General features: G+C 39.3%; 1 protein-coding gene across 11 annotated transcripts in view; it reads right to left on the bottom strand.

The window, feature by feature from the left end:
* Positions 1-7436: 7436 nt before the first annotated feature.
* LOC111334546 (uncharacterized) overlaps positions 7437-18579 on the bottom strand; it is a 39310-nt gene continuing 28167 nt past the window's right edge. For 7 of the 11 annotated variants that reach the window (XM_088745082.1, XM_088745085.1, XM_088745086.1 and 4 more), the window contains 3 exons: positions 11845-13584; positions 10857-11004; positions 9646-9918 (listed from right to left, as the gene is read on the bottom strand). In XM_088745082.1, the coding sequence (XP_088601208.1) occupies positions 9654-9918; positions 10857-11004; positions 11845-13584 (2153 nt within the window). In that variant the 3' untranslated portion in view covers positions 9646-9653. Of the gene's footprint in view, positions 8835-9645; positions 9919-10856; positions 11005-11844; positions 13585-18579 lie in introns of those variants that run through there. The other 4 variants (XM_088745089.1, XM_088745088.1, XM_088745092.1 and 1 more) reach the window with 4 other exon arrangements.

Here is an 18579-nt window from a genome sequence, read left to right as displayed (position 1 = left end):
AGATTGCCGGATTGTTTACTCAGGCAGAATGTAGTTTTATAAAAAAAAAAAGAAAAAAACAAAAAACAAAAAAAAAACAGGAATACCCAAACGCACCGCCAATCCTTAGTATTGTCTTCACTCTCGAATAAGTTTTCTCTTAAACAATATATTTTTTGCTGCTTTTTTCGTTGCGGAGGTTCAAATGCAACAACACATCAATTTATTACAAAAGGACACCCTTGTAATCTGATGTTTAAAAATTACAGGAGGCCTCTAGCACTTCAAGGCATATAAACTCATTTTACGGCTGTAAAATGAACTGAGCTAGGTCATTATTTAAGTTTTTCGTACATTCTACAGCCTACGCGTACATTTAGTCGCCGTTTGATTACTCTAATCAGCCCCAAGCCTTGAATCAACAGATTTCATTCAACCCACCTACACTCACGCGAGCATTTTTCGAACAAAAAACTTCATTAAAGAAGTGTGTTCGTTCTCGATTTTAATTTCTCCGAAACTGTACCTAACTAACACGTTCTACATTGTTTTTTTCTGACTCAACCTCTCCCACAGGAATGGAAAGAAAAGACTCCTTGCGCGAACAAATACTGTTTAAAGCTTAAAGGTTTTGTAAGGAATAACAAAGTCAGAATTTCTCTTAGGAACAGTTTACTTTTATTAAGTTGAAATCGCCCCATATGGTTCAAGGTGTAACATTTTACGAAATTAGATTTGCACCTACAACGTATCGTTCCATCAATACTTCCTGCTAAAAACATATCTTGAGGAAAATGGTGACACGCCCATACGGCTAATTAAGAGTTGTACTTCTTAAAGATTCTTTTTCTTTGTTTGAAGCAAGAAAAAAAAAAAAAAACAAAACAGAATTTAACCCGCAAATCAAAAAGTACAGTAATTAATAACTTAGTTTTGAATTTTCTGTTTTATGGATCAATTTTAATATGTATTGGTAAAATTGAGAGGATACCAGCAACAGACTGCATTCGTTATTGATACAGCGCGAACTCGAGAAAGTTAATTAAAGCGTTAATGAGTATTCACTCTGTATCTCAAGTTCTTTTCTTGGGCTATTGGAAACTTCTTTTCAGGTATCCAAAATGTGCATTTACGTGTCACAGTTACGATAATTAAGTTGCATATTGTCTCCACTCAATTTAAGAAAATCTGCCCTGATCGATTATAGAATGTTAAATTGAAAGGGCACTAATGTGTTCTAACACATTAACATCTCCTTGGGAGTTTACTGTCTGAAGGTTCGGTCTCCTTGACATTGATTTTTTTTTTATTTTTTAGTCTATTTCATCATGCAGCTTAGTTTTAATTATTTATTTATTTTTAAAATGAATAAATGCCTGGAGTAATCTTGAGGCCCCAAGTACTTCCATGCAAAACACTGTTTTTTGCTGTGTTCGGAAGTAAAGTTAAATTGGGCCAGTTGCATGTTTTGACTGTGGCATGTCGCTTCGAAGTCTGATAGACATTTACGGTGAAAAGTGTTTTGGAAAATTAGTTGCTTCAAGGAAGTGTTTTTATAACAGGAATCTTTGAGGGGGTATTTTTGTTTTCAGACACCAAATATCTACCTTTGCGAAGGTCAAGGTGTAGATAGCAAATAAGAGATCGTTATTACTAATTAGGAGAAAACGTTAATGGAGTTGAACGTTTAGCTGATTGTCAGTGGCTGCTAGAGCTAAAATATTACGACGAGAGATTAGGCGAGCGCTTATTTTTCCAATTAAAGTAATCTCCTTTAAGTGTGTGAATTGTAAACTTTTTAAGTGGTGTCATCAATACGGACCTCAAGCTGTCATGACGGCAAAAGCCCAGGGAAGGAGTAGATTACAAAATGAATCTGTGTTTTGAGTTATAAGATTGCAAGTAGCAAAATGTATTTATCATCTCTTTTAGCGGCACACCTCAAATGGAAACTTAAATGATTTGCCGTCGCTTCGGTTTTCAGGCCATGCAAATCTTGGTGATTTCTCGTTGTTTTTTTGGCAGACGAAGGCTAAGATTTGTACAAAGCTTTGAAATGGACTTGCTGAGCTATTTTTGTCACGTCCTCGTTGCCGTTGCCGTCGCCGTCGTGGTTTTATTAATAGGGACCTTAAGAAACCACGACGGCAACGCCAAGGAAGACTTCGATTAAAAAATGAATTTCTACTCCTAGTTAAAATTTTAAAAATGGCTGCAGGAGCTTACTGTCTCAAACGGCGCCACAGCTCAACTTCAGCATGACGTATAAAGTAACCGTTGAGTTCCAAATGGAAATTAAATAATTTGCCGTCGCGGTTTCGGTTCGTAGACGACGCAGATTTTGGCGATTTCACGTTGTTGTTTTGCATAGGACGGCTAAGAAATGTACAAAGTTTCAAAATGCACGTGCTGAGCTATTATTCTGCCAATTAGATCTCTTGTTTTTCCACGTCCTCGTTGCCGTCGCCGTCGTGGTTTCTTAAGGTCCCTAATGGGGAACTTAAGCAGTCACGAAGGCAACGCCACGGAAGACGTCGATTAAAAAATGAGTTTCTACTTTTAGTTAGAATTTCGAAAATGGCTGCATGTGTTTACCACCTCATAGGGCACCAGACCTCAAACTCAACATAACGCATAAAAGTAGCGTTGAGTTCCAAATGTAAATTAAAATAATTTGTCGCAGCGGTTTTGGTTCGCAGACGACGCAAATTTTGGGGATTTCACGTTGTTGTTTTGCAAAGGACGGCTAAGAAATGTACAAAGTCTTAAAACGCACGTGCTGGGCTATTGTTCTGCCAATTAGATCTGTTGTTTTTCCACGTTCTCGTTGCCGTCGCAGTTGTGGTTTGCTTAAATTCCCTATTAAGGTCCCCAAAAATCTCGTTCACGTGCGAGGCAACATCCGTTCCCAAGGAAAAATTCGAAAAAACCATCGACGTCCTCAGTTATGTTACTTTACAGACCCACTGCGACATGGAACCTATTTGTTTTGAATAATAAGGAAGCAAATGGTGCTGTCATTTGTCTGTCCTCTAATCGATCATAGGTAGCAACCAATCAAAATGCGTGTATCATTCAGCTTACTATTTAATCAGTTTTTATAACTGCGTATGGAAAACAAGAGATTTCAAATAGAACAAATCTTTCGATTTTTATGTATTGTTCATGTCACAACGTGAATTAAGTTTAAACTTCTATTGACTCAAACAACCTTCACGCAATCTTGGCAATAATGTTAGAATAGCACTCCTGATAAATAATCAAAATGAAGGACCTTTTCAAAGAAACACTCTTTGTTACACGGAACAAATGAGATCAGAAATCAGTGTCGAAAAATGAACAAAGTAAGTCAGAGAAAACTTACATAATATTTCGTAATACAAGTTTAAGGATTTTATAGAAAATCTACTAAGTAGAAGTAGCTTTTACCTGGTAAATTGACAATTCCAAATCCCAGAGAAAGTCAATGACAACAGCGGTGGTTTAGCCCTTTAACTCCCAGAAGTGATTAACATGTAACTTCTCCCTATATTATCCATACAGGATCCAGCAAACAAGTAATGAGAATACTCAAACTTATCAGCTGAAAGTGATATTGATCTAACACTAAATTCTCGTAAATAAAAGTGTAGCAGCTGGAGGGGAGAATTACCAATCAGATCGTAGGAGTTAGCGTTGAAACGAGAGCTTACTGAATTTCCGAAGAAAAGTCCTCACTAGATATTTCCAAATTGATGAATCCACGGTTCCTTTTTCATGTTTCCTTAGGATTTAAGTGAGTAACTAAGCAACTCCCCACCCACCCCTCCCCTAAAAGAACAACAACAGGCAGCTGATAACAAGTAAAGCCTAAGGTCTGGTAATACGGACAACATTTTTCTTCAACTTGTCTCGCAACATCATTGCATTGCAAGTTGAAACACATTGTTGCGCGTATTACCACGTTCGTGACCAACTTGTCTCGCAACAAAATATAGTGTTGCGAGCTGAGGCAACGTGTTGCGCAAGGTAGACTCGAGTTCTACTTTCTGCAACAAATTTTAGTTTTGCTGCTCGTATTACTGCTGAAGCTTCAACTTGCCTTGCAACAAATTTGAATTTGACGCTTGTGATTGGCTGTCGCAAAGCGCGGCGACGCGGGAAATTTAAAACAAACATGGCGGACGGAGATGAGCTTGAGGCTGTTGAAGTAGACCAGAAACTTTCCAAGAGCCAAAAATTTTCCATATACAAAGACCTGCAGGAGGGTTATCTTAGTTTGGTGGACACATCGTATGTCCATTCAAAAAACAAGCAGCAAAACAAGCAGCAAAAAGAGAAAGGCTTAGAGGAACTGTCAGAAAAGTACAACTTATCGCCAGGCTATCTAAATCGACAACTTCATACTGCACGGACTGCCTTGGCACAGGAAATTAAGAAGGAAAGTGACGGGCAGAAGTCCAGGTGGAAGTTCTTCGAAACGTTAAGTTACATGAAAGAAGACGTTCTTCGTTCGCTAAGGGCAAAAGAAGAAAATGAGTGGACGGAGAACGAGACAGAGCAGTTGATGGAGTACTATAAACAAAATGACATCCTATGGAATCACAGCCTCTCATCCTACCAGGACAGAAACTTGAAGGAACTGAGCTACACAAAGCTATCCGAGCTTCTCCCTGGTAGAAGCCACAACGACATTAAAAATCGGTGGAATTTGCTCAAGAGAGGGTCGCCTTCTTTTTTTCTCCTTCTTCTTCTTCTTTTTTAACCGAGAGGTTAAAAAAGAAGACAGCAAGGTCAGTGGAACCGGTACGGACGCCGTATATACATCGCAGTGGAGATATTTGAAATCTTTGATGTTTATCAAGGGGAGTGACGACGTCGACCCTGCTATTTCAACACTTGATCCTACAGAAAATGAGAGACCGGCAAAGAAAATTAAAACTGAGAAGGCGAAAGATGTTGAAGAGGTAGCTATACACGTTTCATTTATTGTACTTTTGTAACGCATCGAGGCAGAGCGCTGTTAAATAACTCTTCCTATTTCACTATTCACCCTCAGTTTCGTAAGGAACTGTCAATCACTGTTATTATTATTGGAGGCGCGGTGGCCTCATGGTTAGTGCGCTCGACTCCGGATCGAGTGGTCCGGGTTCGAGCCCCGGCCAGGACATTGTGTTGTGTTCTTAGGCAAGACACTGTACTCTCACAGTGCCTCTCTCCACCCAGGTGTATAAATGGGTACCGGCAATTTAATGCTACTAGCATCCCATCCAGGGGGGAGTAGAAATACTCCTAGTCGCTTCATGCAACAGAAACCGGAGTTAAGCACCTGTCTAATGGGCCACTAGGCTCGTAAACAGACTTTACTACTTTACTATTATTATTGTATAAGGTAAAACTGGATCTTTACAAAGAAGCTATTTAAGTGCCTTCAGACCCCTCTGCCACTTGCAATTGGTCAGCCAAATGTGGAAAATCGTAACGATTCCATCAGTACCTTTGTAAAATCGCTGGAGTCTTCATTACGACAGTTTTCTGATCGCCACCTGGCTATTGCTAAGAAAAGAATCAACGATGTTATTTTTGATTTGGAAATGGAATGCTTTGCACCACAATCCACACCTGTATCTGCAAGCATTCCTCAGTCCACAAACCTTTTATACAACCCACAAGCAGCAGCATCCAATTTCAACAATGGAACCTTAAACTGGGCCTATTTACATTGACACTACACCTTTATAACCTGATTATACATTCGTAACACATTTATAACCTAGTTTCAAACGTTATTTTGTGACTTTCAAGCCTCCAAGTACTTTCAATTTTTTTCATTTACCTTTAAGTTGTCAAAATATGAAAAAAAAAACACTAAATTTCAACCTTCTGTGGTCACTGCATTTCAATTTTCTCCACTGTCAATTTTAGGAGGGCCAACGGGAATATATTTCGTTGTCTTTGATGTGGAGTTTCACCGTTCATGCAGGTGAGATGGTCCCCTCTACCAAGAATAACACTTTCTTTTTGCGCGCAAGTCTTTAGAGTGAACTGAGCTTAATGAAAAATCTAAAGTATGGCATTTAGCGCAGCTGAACCAGAAACTCCATGACTTCTCTAGAATACAAGGAAAATTAATTCATGTGTACAAGTACAGTTCAAACTTCTTAGCGCGTAATAGTTTATCATTAAAAATACTCCCACTATTTATCATTCTTTGCGGTATTCTTTCCTTGAAAGTACATATGTCAACAGAAATGGTTGATTCGTCCTTAACTGAAATTATCCATTGATATTTTGTTCGTTATAGTTTTGACTTTGTGAAGATTTCTAATGAAATATAAAGAGGTATTAACAGCGCATAGACCTTCGTCATACGGAAAAACTCTTTGTACGCCACGACATCCCCCACTTCAAGCTCTCTAATTGGCTGGTGAAAAACGTCTCTCTCCTCTCTCTCCGGGAAATCCATTGTCGCATGCAAATTTTCCGATTTCGTTTTCGAGGCCTTTCCTCGTCTTCATCGAACAAAAGGCCCAAACAGAGAGCTGCAAGCGCTCTCTTCCGACAAAGATAGAGTGGTCATTTTATTTACTCAACACGTATCCGCACTATCTGTGCTATTTTTCTCTATAGTTGGCGCAGTGTATTGAGGGCTTTAATCTTTTATTACAAAGACATGTTAGGAAAGTTAACGATGCAAAGAACCCAGCAATTCTCAGCTTTTTCGTCGTTACCGAAAGAACCCAGTTAAATGCAGCGCATGCGTAGTAAGTAAAAAAATTGCGATTGAATAGAAAATTGCTATTTCGGAAATATGCCTATTTCTTAAGAACGACTCATTAGAATTTCACGAAATTTGGCACGAAAATACTTTAGGAAATAAGTAACTGGAATATTAAAAAAATTATTTTTAACAAAGGAAATTTTAGATAATCGAGTGAACCTTCAACAAGGTATAATTAAAGATCTCTCTGTTAAATTGTTAGCAAAATGGTGTTAACTTGTGGGTATCGTTACAAGCTCGTTGCATGCAAATTATAAAGAAAATCTAATGACTAGATTTTCTACAAATAAATAAAACCGATTTTAAAAGCCTGTTTATATTTATTCATGTCGCCATGGCAGCGACACATACGTCACCTTAACTATCAAAAAAAACAGTCTGTGTTGTTAGCTTGCTTGCTGCCAGTTTTGGCGACCGAGAGATCAAAGGTTTTTAGAGAAAATGGTGAAAGAAACACGGGCATCAAAAACTGTATTCAGCCACCTTTAACAAATGGTAAACACCACAGCGTACACTATTGAGTTATGGATGCACGCGGGAGGTTGCTAAGCACGAGAGAAGCGTAAGAGTCGCTCGAGGCGATAGCCGAGAGCGACTCTAGCTTCTTGAGTGCTTAGCAAACCTCCCAAGTGCATCCATAACTCAATAGTGTACGCTGTGGTGTTTACCATTTGTTTTATAACATAACATTGATACATTGTAGCTAAAGAGTTCCCTTTTATTTAACAAATCTTACGCGACCAGAAAAGACAAGCGCGCGCGTAAAAGTAGTCTTTGCATTTGCTCACGTCAGCAGCGTACACCCATGGGCAAATGGGGGACGCTAAATTGACCAATCAGAGCGCGCGCCTTACTTTGGTTATGTTATAATAATATTTGGCTAGGAGAGGGATAGGCGCTGGGTTTCTCAGATACTGATGGTGAGCATTCCCCACCTTCTGTCAAGTCAAAGTATAGGTTTATTACCAGATTTTAATGTAATCAATAGATTTGAGTGAAACTTTCGAGTTTAAGTTTTTTTTATTCTTACTCTTAAGCACTTGACAAAGGGGTTGCTGTTAGAAATCACAGTCTCGTTCAAACTTTCGGTGAACATCGACACTTAACTTCTTCCTCACTTGGTAATTGAGAAATACTATTTGTTAAAGCAGCGGCCAATTAGAACAAAGGTTTCTATCATAACGAACCAATGAGAACTCAAAGGCAAGTCTAGTGACTGACTGCGATTGGTTATTTAAGTTGGAAGTCTGCATGGCAAAATAAAAACAAAACAAAAAACGACAGTTCGCAGCAAGAACAATAACGTGAATTTCGCATCTATATTTGGATATTTAGAGATAATTGTGCACTAAGAGACAATTGCATTTTGTCCTTCGATTTGGCTAATTTCGATTTGCAACGAAAAGTTGTTTCAATCCTAATAATTCAGTTCAAACGATTTGGGTAAAAAAAAGCTAGAGTGGTGAAAATTACCACTTATCTTAAAAAAAGGAAAGACCATGTTCTTATCATTTATATCGCGGTTTCTCCAGAGAAACGTATTTTACATAATTTAACTTCACGGTCTATTTTGAACAAAATTCGATTCTTTTCGTATATTCGCTTAACAAAAAAGAAGACTGAATCGATCCTTTTTCTTGTATTAAAAAGTCTCCTTTTGAAAACGAAATTATCCTGTAATTTGCTGAAATTAAAAAAAAAAATGCCCAGCATTTATTAATACGTAATGACTTCAAAGAAGACTGCGAATAGCCCAAAGGTAACTGTAAGTTCTTTGGAGACAAATCGAAGGCGCCATGGTTCAGGTTACCAGCTATTCAGAATCACTTCTTTTCGAACACGTGACCTAAACGGACCTATGAGCAGTGAGCGTGAGTGTTGACTTGTCACCGATTGGTCCATTCTGGTAACATGGTCGTAATTTCTTTTCTCTGACTGGCTGGTAAACTGACTAGGCGCCCTCTACCGATGTATGGGAAGGTACGGCTGACTGGAGTTTGGTTTGGAAATTTCCACTCCTTTCACGGAACAAAATGTCACTGCGCTGTTTCCCACGTGATCTGTATTCGTTTGCATTCCCTGTTGTTGAAATTTTCTGAAAATGGACAAATGTGAACCATATGTAAGAAATATGATGAACATGGAGTGCTTCTAAGGCGCTGGACTCTGAATGGAGAGGTACAAGTTTTGGGTTGTGTTCTTAGGTGGGACAATCTACTCTCACAGAGCATCTATGAAACAGCACATGGGACCTAAATCCTACAAGCCCTAACACTACAACGCATATTCTCCATACTATTCCTGAGGTGCTGACAAGGAGAATTTGTTTAACAATCAAGAGCTTCTCTAGTTGGTGATCATTTCGTTTATCCTCATGACCTTTATGTATGATTCAGGGGTGATATTGTAAGGAGAAATTAGGTGCCCGTCCCTCTCTAGGATCAAAGGGTTTAGCACAACACGATAAAAGAGCAACGAGTACGACATGATCTAAAAACGTGGCTCTAAAAGTGCGTTTAAAAACTTTGTAAATTTCCAAAAATTGTGTATTCTGTGAACAAGATTTCTTAGGGAAAATCACTCAGACCTGTACTCTCTAATACTAAACACTACCATCACATTTTACACTAACAGAGGGGGGGGGAGGGCACCGTAATGGACTAGTATGTGATGGACTAGCATCCAAGGGGTAGAATAATACAGCTGATCCCTTAATGCAAAAGTCCAGTCCAGAACTCTTCCTTCCATGCATCACCTAACAGTTGAACCCAGGCAGCCTTCGGCTTTAACCCCCCCACCATACAACGCAGAAGGGAGAATTCATGCCATGGACTATTCATGCCACGGAAACCGGAATCAGCTCTGGCGATGTGCGTTAGTTGGCTCGCGTGTAAAATCTCACCTACCTTATCAGCTAGTCCCACTTAGGCGGTTTATAAGTGACTTTTACTCCCATTGGCTTCTTTGGTTTTTTAACACTGCCCGGACCCCCTCCTGAAGAAGACTGGGTTCTAGTGGGTTTGTGAGGAACATCTGTGATACGGGGAGTGGACGGGTCTATGACGTCATTAAATGACGCAATGTTGTCGACATCGTCGTCGACACCTGGTGCCTCACTATTTTGTTTACTGTGGGGGTTGGGGTAATTCTTGTCTGGTACGAACTCTCCTTTTCTTTGTCTGAAATAACAAAGAGGAATTTGCTTAACAGGAAGAATTTAATGAGCAGCACGACTAAAGGAGGTCACATTGTACATCATTTATACGGAATATATTCCGACACCACCACCATTTAAATATCAGACATGAAGTGAAAAAAAATCACGGGTATAATAGAGGTGACGGAAGGGTTTCGTACCCTTCCCTCCCCCCCCCCATCCTCCGTCAGGATCCTCCGCATCTTAAGATGACACAATTACTTACAGTTCTTACAATACATAAACGACAAGTGCGCAACTATTCACGTACCCAAAGAAGAGAGCACCACCCTATTGGTCTATTGATCTGCACGCGAGCCAAAAGTCCCACGCCGGTGAAACTTAACCTAATTTTCATGGCATGAGGTGACTATGAGTTTTTTTTATCTCCCGAAATGGGATGCTAGTCAAGCACAAACTTCATTTTCACCCACCCCTCCCCCCTTTCTCACCCCCTCAGCACAATGGCAGGTTTCCCAAATAGTTGGGCGGTACCCATTTACACTCTGGGATGCAGAGGAGTAGTATGAGAGTAACGCGTTTTGCTAAAGAACACATCACAATGACACCTGCCTAGACTCGTACCCGTACCTTTCCATCCAGAATTCAGGACACCAGCAATTGGTCGTATGCATTTTCAAGTCAAAATACTCAATTTCACTCCCTGGCCAGACTTTCAAGGTGAGGATTGATAAAGTTTTTAAAGTATTCCCAAAACACCGAAATCAAAAGAACACCCACACAAAAACAAAAGAAAAGTAGCAAAGATTTAGGAAAATTTAATGCAAAAGAGTCTTGGGAAGTAAATTCCAGTAAGTGACGTCATCGTGAACAAGAGATATCAGAGCACCCAGTCCCCTCTCAATAACAAGTAAATTGTATCTTAGATATCAATAACGACGCCTTAGGAATTCCACTGACCTGTAGAAGCGAGTAAATATGAACACGGATAGAACAACAAGTAGTACCAGGCCCCCGATGGCTGCGGAGATAATGAGGATGAGCATACCCTGGGAAATGCCTTTGCTGTCATCCCCATCTGTGCTGCCCTGTACGGCTGATGTTGGAACTGGAACGAAAAAGGATCACATTGCATTTCAGTGTTTCCCGCGACTTTCAATAACATTTCAAAACTCTAAAGTCAGGAGTCAAACTTGCGATTTTGACACATTCTGTCATCAGTCGTGATCGTGGAGGTGGTAAAAAAGAAGATCACAACTCGTGAACATGACCTTTGAACCTCCTGAAACATGATTGACCAATGTCAATGTTCTATGTCCTATTTCATATTCTACATAATACCGAAAAGCGCAAAAGTCTTAGCAATCATTCATCCTACCCGAACCCTCCTACAAAGTAGTAGGAGAACCTAAAAAAAAATTCCTCAACGCAAGGTATAAAAAATGCCTAACAGAAATTGTATATCTTAAGAGACGTATATAAAAGACAAATCATATAAAGGCCCTATGGAACAAGTCATAAATTATCGCTTGTAAAGAGCAGGGAGGGGATTTTGGGGGGGGATCACATGGTTTTCAGGGGGAACGAAGAAATTATTTATCGCTGACAGGTATGATGGGGGGACTAAAGAAAATTGACTACCAATTAACTGCCAATGAGGGAGGGAGAGGGGGATTTATGAGAGTATTACAAAGCCTTATTAGGAGATCACGTAAATTTTACTGGGACATAACCAAAATGCCCCCCCCCCATCCCCAGGTGGTAAAGAAGGAACAGTCCCTTACCTTTCTATAAATAGCTTTGTTAGATTTGACGTGTCCTTAGGCTTAGTACAAAAGCTTCTGTCTCCACCATCTCGTTTTCCCCCTAGCACCACTAATTACTTGCACCCAGTTCCCCGTTCCCGTTTCCCGAAGTTAACACTTTATACCAAAGCAAAGTTCCCTACCTTCAGGGGAGGCTAAGGGTGTCTGCAGGTTCTTGCTTGGGGCAGAGGGGTTAGGCATCAATGCTGAAGAAGGCGTCAAGCTTTCAGACGACAGTGCAGCTGAGAATGAGTCAATAGTTATATTTAATTTATTCTCAAGAACATTTCTCTTATCCCTGAGAATTTGTAGTAAACCTTTGCCATCAAGAACTTGCGTGTGATTGGTTCCATTGCTAAGTGACGTCACCGTGACGTAAAAGGCCGTTCCAATTGCACTTGGAGTCCCGGCCTTGGAGTAAATACCGTATATTATCACATGTACCCGGGTGATATTGATATTAGAGGGTTTAATATCAGGACGAAGTGCTCCTTCGTTAACTGGTGATGCACGAAATTGTGAGCTATGATGACCCGATTCTGAGTCTCGCTTTATCCTTAAAATGTCGGACAGAAAGTCGTCATTGAAGAAAAAACTTTGTGCCGAACGCTTCTTACGAACACGTATGGCCTCTAAAACATTTTCTTCGCCTAAGCAAAGGGACGAGTTAGTCATGCACGAATCCCAAATCACTCCTTCGATAACTTTCGCAACGACGTTTACTTTTGGATAGAAGCTCTCAACTGTGATGTTAATCATATTAATAACAACTCCTTGTTGAGTTTTCGTATTGTCGACATGATCCATACAACAAATGCCTCCCTTTTGACGCACTTGCCCGCAGTTAAAACAAACGCAAGTGACATTATTTATGTTACAAGTTAATGGAGCTTTCTCTTGCACAGCGACCGTAGATGAGAGCAACGTCTGAGCTAAGGTGAATGAAAAATGACCTGTTGCTACGGGAAGCGAGATTATTGATGTTGTTTTGATGGAATTCACTGGCGTTTCGGTTGAAGATGGTGTGTTCGTGTATTTGACATGCCCTGATGTCGAAGTGTGTTTAGCGTACGATTCATCGCCGGTACTTTTTTTAAGAGATATCGATGATGAAACTTTAGAAATGGCGGTACTTGAAAATGACTCTGAATCCTGAAATGCAGTGACACTTGTGATCGACAAAGACTCTTTGATGACTGTGGTGCGTGAACTGGATGCTGACGAAAGCTGAGAAGTTTTGTGGGGCCTTATAGCCGTCGACATGCTATGCGTTCGGGTTGTACTACCTGAAGAATAATGTGACAAAAATGTTGATTTACTGCGATGTTTTCCCGGTGATAAATCATTTTTGCTAAGCAAGCTACTTGTAACATGCAAATTGGAGGTCAATGCGGAAAACAAGGCAGTGAATTTTTCATGAAGGCGCAATGTCGTTGATGAAAACCCCGCGATTTCCGACACATTACGCCGTGGCTTAGAAGAACCTTGTAATAAAAATGTTGGTGTGATAGACAAAAGTGAAGTACCTTTAGGCGTAAAATCACTGAACAAAGATGGTATTTTTGTGCTAATGATAACTCTCTTATCAAACGTGCCGATCATTTCATATCCTGATCGTGAGCGGCTGTTGTCTTTCATGTCGCTTGCTTCTACGGGTTTTGAGCTCAACATGGATGCCATCTTTGATCCGTGCTTCGTGTACGCTACTTTTGACGTAATGGAAATTTCACCTCCTTCTCTTGTACTCTGGGCGCTGCGGTTTTCACTTTGAAGTGTCTCTCCCACAATTTGACTGCGTGGTGTTGTTTCAGTGAGTCGGACATTCGTTTTAAAACTCGCGGAAGCCGATACTTGTGTTGAACGTATTGCTTTCTCGGAGCCTCCTGTGAGGATGCCAAATTGAGAAATAAATCCATCGTTAACAGAATTAATAACAGTTTCCAAGCTTGATAGCTCTTGAGATGAACGAACAGTTTGTCGAGGTACTACGCCAGAGAGAGGTGGCGCTGAAGTCAAAAACACAGATTGCAGTGGCGAGAAAATGGAGGTTTCAGATATATTTGCATAAGTTAGGCTGGAAGATTCGCAAGCAGAAATCGACGACAGAACAAGAAAGATAAATCCGCAAAAACGACAGCTTCGGACGATTTCCCAAGCGCAAACTGACCTCTCGGTTGGTGCAGTTTTTAAGAACAACATATCCAAGTATCTCGTGGCTTACTTCATTCCTAAATTTTCGCTGACGCCAAACTTGCGTGAAAATATACACACTAGTTCTTCACTGACAACTGGTGCATTTCGCCCGCCGCGGAAAATGATACAATAGCTGAACTTTAGTGCAGAAAAACACTGCCAACACAATATCGAGTTATCAACCGTCTCGTCTTATTCAAACACACTGGAAAGTAAACAATACTGATTGACACGACTAATTCTTAAAACAGGTGGCGACTTCATTTTGGCCAATGACATGCTTCCCGACATCGAAACAGCTCCCTTGATTACAACTGCATCTCTCATCGAAGTAATTTTCATCTTGTGATTTGTGTTGCCTTCAGCGCTCTTCTCCCTGCCAATAAAATCTCTTAATTGTGACTGCTGTAGAGATAGTGGAGTTTTATAACCAAACAAGAAACCACATGGGCCGGAAAAATAAGACAAATATACACACGGAAATTCGAAAGAAAACGATTTACTAGTTTTATTAAATATTCAGTTTCTATTTATGCCAAACGCGAGGGCGGATAACCTTTCACAACTGAGAAAATGAATTTGTCGCCATAATTCGATAAAAAACTCTTTTAAGAACTAACAAACGAAACAAGAAGTTAAAAGATTCTCTCTGCGAGATAGCTGAATGACCCTATTTTTGTCAATTCTTATTTCGTTTAAATCCTTTTTAAAAATGCATTTAGATCTTTTCGTGGTACTCTCGATGTAATTAAAATCTATTTTCATAATATTGGTTTATTCAAATTCCCCATGAGTTATTATCACATTACCAGAACATAGGGAAGCAAATTGTCGACAATTTTCATTGAAAATTACAGGAAAGCAATTTCGCCTTTCTTTGTTTTTCTCATACATAGTTCCCATAACAACATTAGGGATTTCAGAAAAAAATTTACTCGTCGCATTTGTAAACATTTTGAACTGATATTTCAATCGTTTGTCATTTTTAAAATAAATTTAGAGAACACTTTTTGTGAGCTTGTTTTTCGAAGGATACCCTCATCGCATGAGGTTTCCAAACCGTCGCGTTGAAATTTCCGTTTAAGATTTCTTACAAATTTCCACAGATGCTAAATTTTGTTTTAGCTCAATTCCGCGGTCCCGTCATCAAGTAGAAACTTTTCAAAATATTTCTCTTCAAACTAGAAATGTTTTAACTGAATTGTTAGGGTTTTTTTTTGTACAATTCAACTTTGAAAGCATCCATTTACCGATAGAATCTCTAAGATCTAAACTAACAGAATTTAAGAACATTTCCGAGCGATAAGGGTTGTTCGTGACCAAAATCTGCTACTTGCAAATTGTCCACACTGCGAAAGTCCATCAATTTTGGCTCAATTAGGCAATCTGTTTTATTTAAATTGTAAGTTTTTCTGAATGTAAACCTCTGAAATGGCCTCTAGACTATTCTCCTATCTAAACTGGATTCTGTACTTTGAGAATTTGTCCCTTAAACTTTTGCTAGAAGCGGTGATCGATTTTTTCCCTTCTACTACTGAAAAATATGAAAAGTTTTATTTTGGTAACAAAAGATTTGCTACTAGACGAGGAAAGTACAGCGGGCCTAACGTCCAATTTAACTGCTTTCGTCCAACGCATTGTAGAGTACTGGAAAAGGCCCGGAGAAAAATGTCAGAAATGTTTACTAAAGCACAGGGGGAAAAAAGCAAGGCAACATTGAAAAAAATAAACCAGTTGAAAGTATTATTTGTATCCTTAAATATCGAAATTCACCGAAATTCAGGACACAAATTTTGATGATTTATTTGTTTCTAAAGAGAATCTTTCTTATGGAAAATTTATTTTGCGGCTTTTGCAAGTTCTAGACAAAACAATGAAATTCACAGCGAACACCTCTAAGTAATTAAATCTCATTACAGGAAGATATTTCACAGACAGAAAAATTACACGCAGAATTCAAAGAATATTGGAAAACACGATTACGAAACCAATTGTTAACTCTAAACTGAAAGAAATAAGTTTAATGAGACCACAAGGCGCTACCTGATTAGATTTGTAATGAATTTTAAGTTAGCGAATTTAACCACAACTGCACACTGTCGATACGTAACAAGAATTCAAGTTCAAAGAGCGATATAGTAGGAGTGACCAGATGATAATCTTCATTGATTGATGGTTTGGCAATCTTTCCTATTGGTTCTAGGTGAACTTATTAAATAAAAGTGTACCATAAAACTTGTACCGGAAAAAATATCATAATTTTGCAACGTATAGTGAAACATCAGAATTCAAATTAAAGATTTTTCTCGTGGCAGCAGCTGCGCAATTTTCGCGTATCACATGCTCGGCTTCTGAGAAATTCAAGAGCATACAATTTCGATGAAGCGAAAAAGAGGTTAGAAAAGCCTTTCACTCACTTAAAAAATGCATCTTCAAGTATATAGAACATAGAGCTTGATCTTGGTGAAAAAGGTTTATTCGCGTCCTCTGTAGTAAATTCAGATGTGATTCCTTTACGCCTGGTAACGTGTCTATTCGAAGAGAGCCGTTTGTAACTGACGTATGCAATGGAAATTTCAGTAAGTTGAAGCTGCGCTTTTGTGAGATTTACAGAGTTATACTTAAAAATCACGCTTGTTCAAGAACTTTGAGGAGAAATGAAGACAGCGACGGGAAAGGAAAAAGAGGTAAGTAAGATTTATTACTGAATCAAAAGGAGAAAAAAAAGAATAGCAGAAGTACGCGTTAAGAGGGAAACGCATAGAAAGAAACGAAAGAGAATAAAAACGAGAAGAAAATGTCAAGAATGAGAAGAAACGTAAAGAGGAGAGGAGAGCAGAGCAAAGTAAGAATGGAGAGAAAGTAACGGTAAATGTAACTCCAGACAAAGAAATTAGACGAAAAGGACAAACAGGCCCCAGAAGAAGATGTATGAGTACAAGAAGTGGGCAAGCAAAAGAGGGAAAAGAAGACGACGAAAAAAGAGAAAAAAGGAAAGCGAGTGACGACGAAGAGAAGATGAAATGGATGAGGAGAGGATAACAAAGAAGAGGCTGAACGAAAAGAAATTGCAAATGAGTTGGTAGAAGAATTGACCTCCAAATTGAAATAAAGTTCTCAGCAGGTTCAAAAGATCTGATTTCAAGTTAATTCAGGCGGAAAAGACTGAAAATCGCAGAGGTTTCTGATTGAAGATGACGAGTCACTGCAGAAGAGCGGAGTTGAGTAGCGAAAGCATTGGCAAATAGAGGCATTTAATAGAATCGGGACAGTTGGTAAAGTAAATGGTTACTGTATTGAGATATGGTCACGTGAATGTCATGTGACTGTATGAAGGACTGTCATACACAATGACCAATAGAAACTGACAAACAAACGTGATTGAATAAAACAGTCAATAACACAAAACCAAACTGAAATTGATTTTAAAAAGTAAGTAAATTACGTGAAACTGGGATTACCATTTATGGTTCAAAAGCGTCACGTGACAGTACGGGTGGTAGGGGCCAGTGCCACAGTGATATTTGACAAACGCTCACTGCGGGAGGGGGGTGGAATAGGGACGGGATTTGACGTCATCCCTGGCTTGATATGGAATCTAGAGTGAAGGCGAACATGCGCAGAAAAAAAAATTTAGTGTATTTTAGTGAGATGATGAAAAAGAACAGCCAAGTTTTGGATCTGATCTGGTGGATTAGAAGTTCAAGCAGTGAGGCGAAAGGGACGATTTTTTTTTTCCTGATGACAGCCCTTCACGGACAGAAAGTTAGTCGGTAAGTAACATGCAGGGTTTGTTAGTCAGCGGTTAGACGTCAAAACATACATTAGGATTACTCGACATGCATCTTAATTAGGACGAAAACTTTAGTTGAGACAATTTTCAGCTCTATTCTGGCTCAAAATTGAGATATAACTAGGAATGCATTCGTCCTGATATTGCCCCCTCTTTTATAAACTCAGTAAACGACGGCAAAGGTTCACATCTAACATAAAATCTTTGCAAACGTTTCCCTATCAAGCCAGAGATAACGTTTCTCAATACGAACTTAAAATTCATTTATTATACATGAAGTACAAAACGTAACTAAAGATTTACTCTAAACGGAAGATTTTAAAATTAAAGCTGAAGAACTCTTCAGCATGGAGAAATTGTCCTAAGAACAATTCCCTCCTCGTACCCAGTCCATTCTCTAAACCAACTAGAAATAATTGTCTGTTGTGTAGGGTCCTCATGAAACGCCTCCTTGTGCAAGTGTAGTGTATAGCGACATAAACTGTCTTAAAGGTCTCTCAGTCTGACAATAACCTTATTGATTATTGCAGTACGACAAATGACACTAGCGAACGAAGTACGAGACAAGATGAGCGAGTTAGCAACGTTTGAAACATTTTTCAGGGCTTTGCACTTGGTTTCCCCTCTAAAGGTCAAAACGAGAAAAACGAATCTTTTGAAACAACTACTTGAACAAAGTCAAAGGAAGATACCATTTTTTACAAAAAAAAAGGGAATGCGCAAACTCTCTCCTGCGTGTTTTTCCTTGCGAGCGCAAAGTAGCTAAGCGCCTGTACTAATCATGAAAAACGTTGCAGGCATTAAGGCCACATCTGCGAGCGAGAATCACGCGCAAATGAGAATTCACACGTGAGACAGAGGGAGTTCTCTCCCACGTGTTTAATCTCTTGCG

This window comes from Stylophora pistillata, chromosome 14, assembly GCF_964205215.1.
Source record: "Stylophora pistillata chromosome 14, jaStyPist1.2, whole genome shotgun sequence".
NCBI classification, from domain to species: Eukaryota; Metazoa; Cnidaria; class Anthozoa; order Scleractinia; family Pocilloporidae; genus Stylophora; species Stylophora pistillata.
The sequence above is the reverse complement of the archived record's forward strand: the minus strand, read 5'-3'. Positions and strand labels throughout refer to the sequence as shown.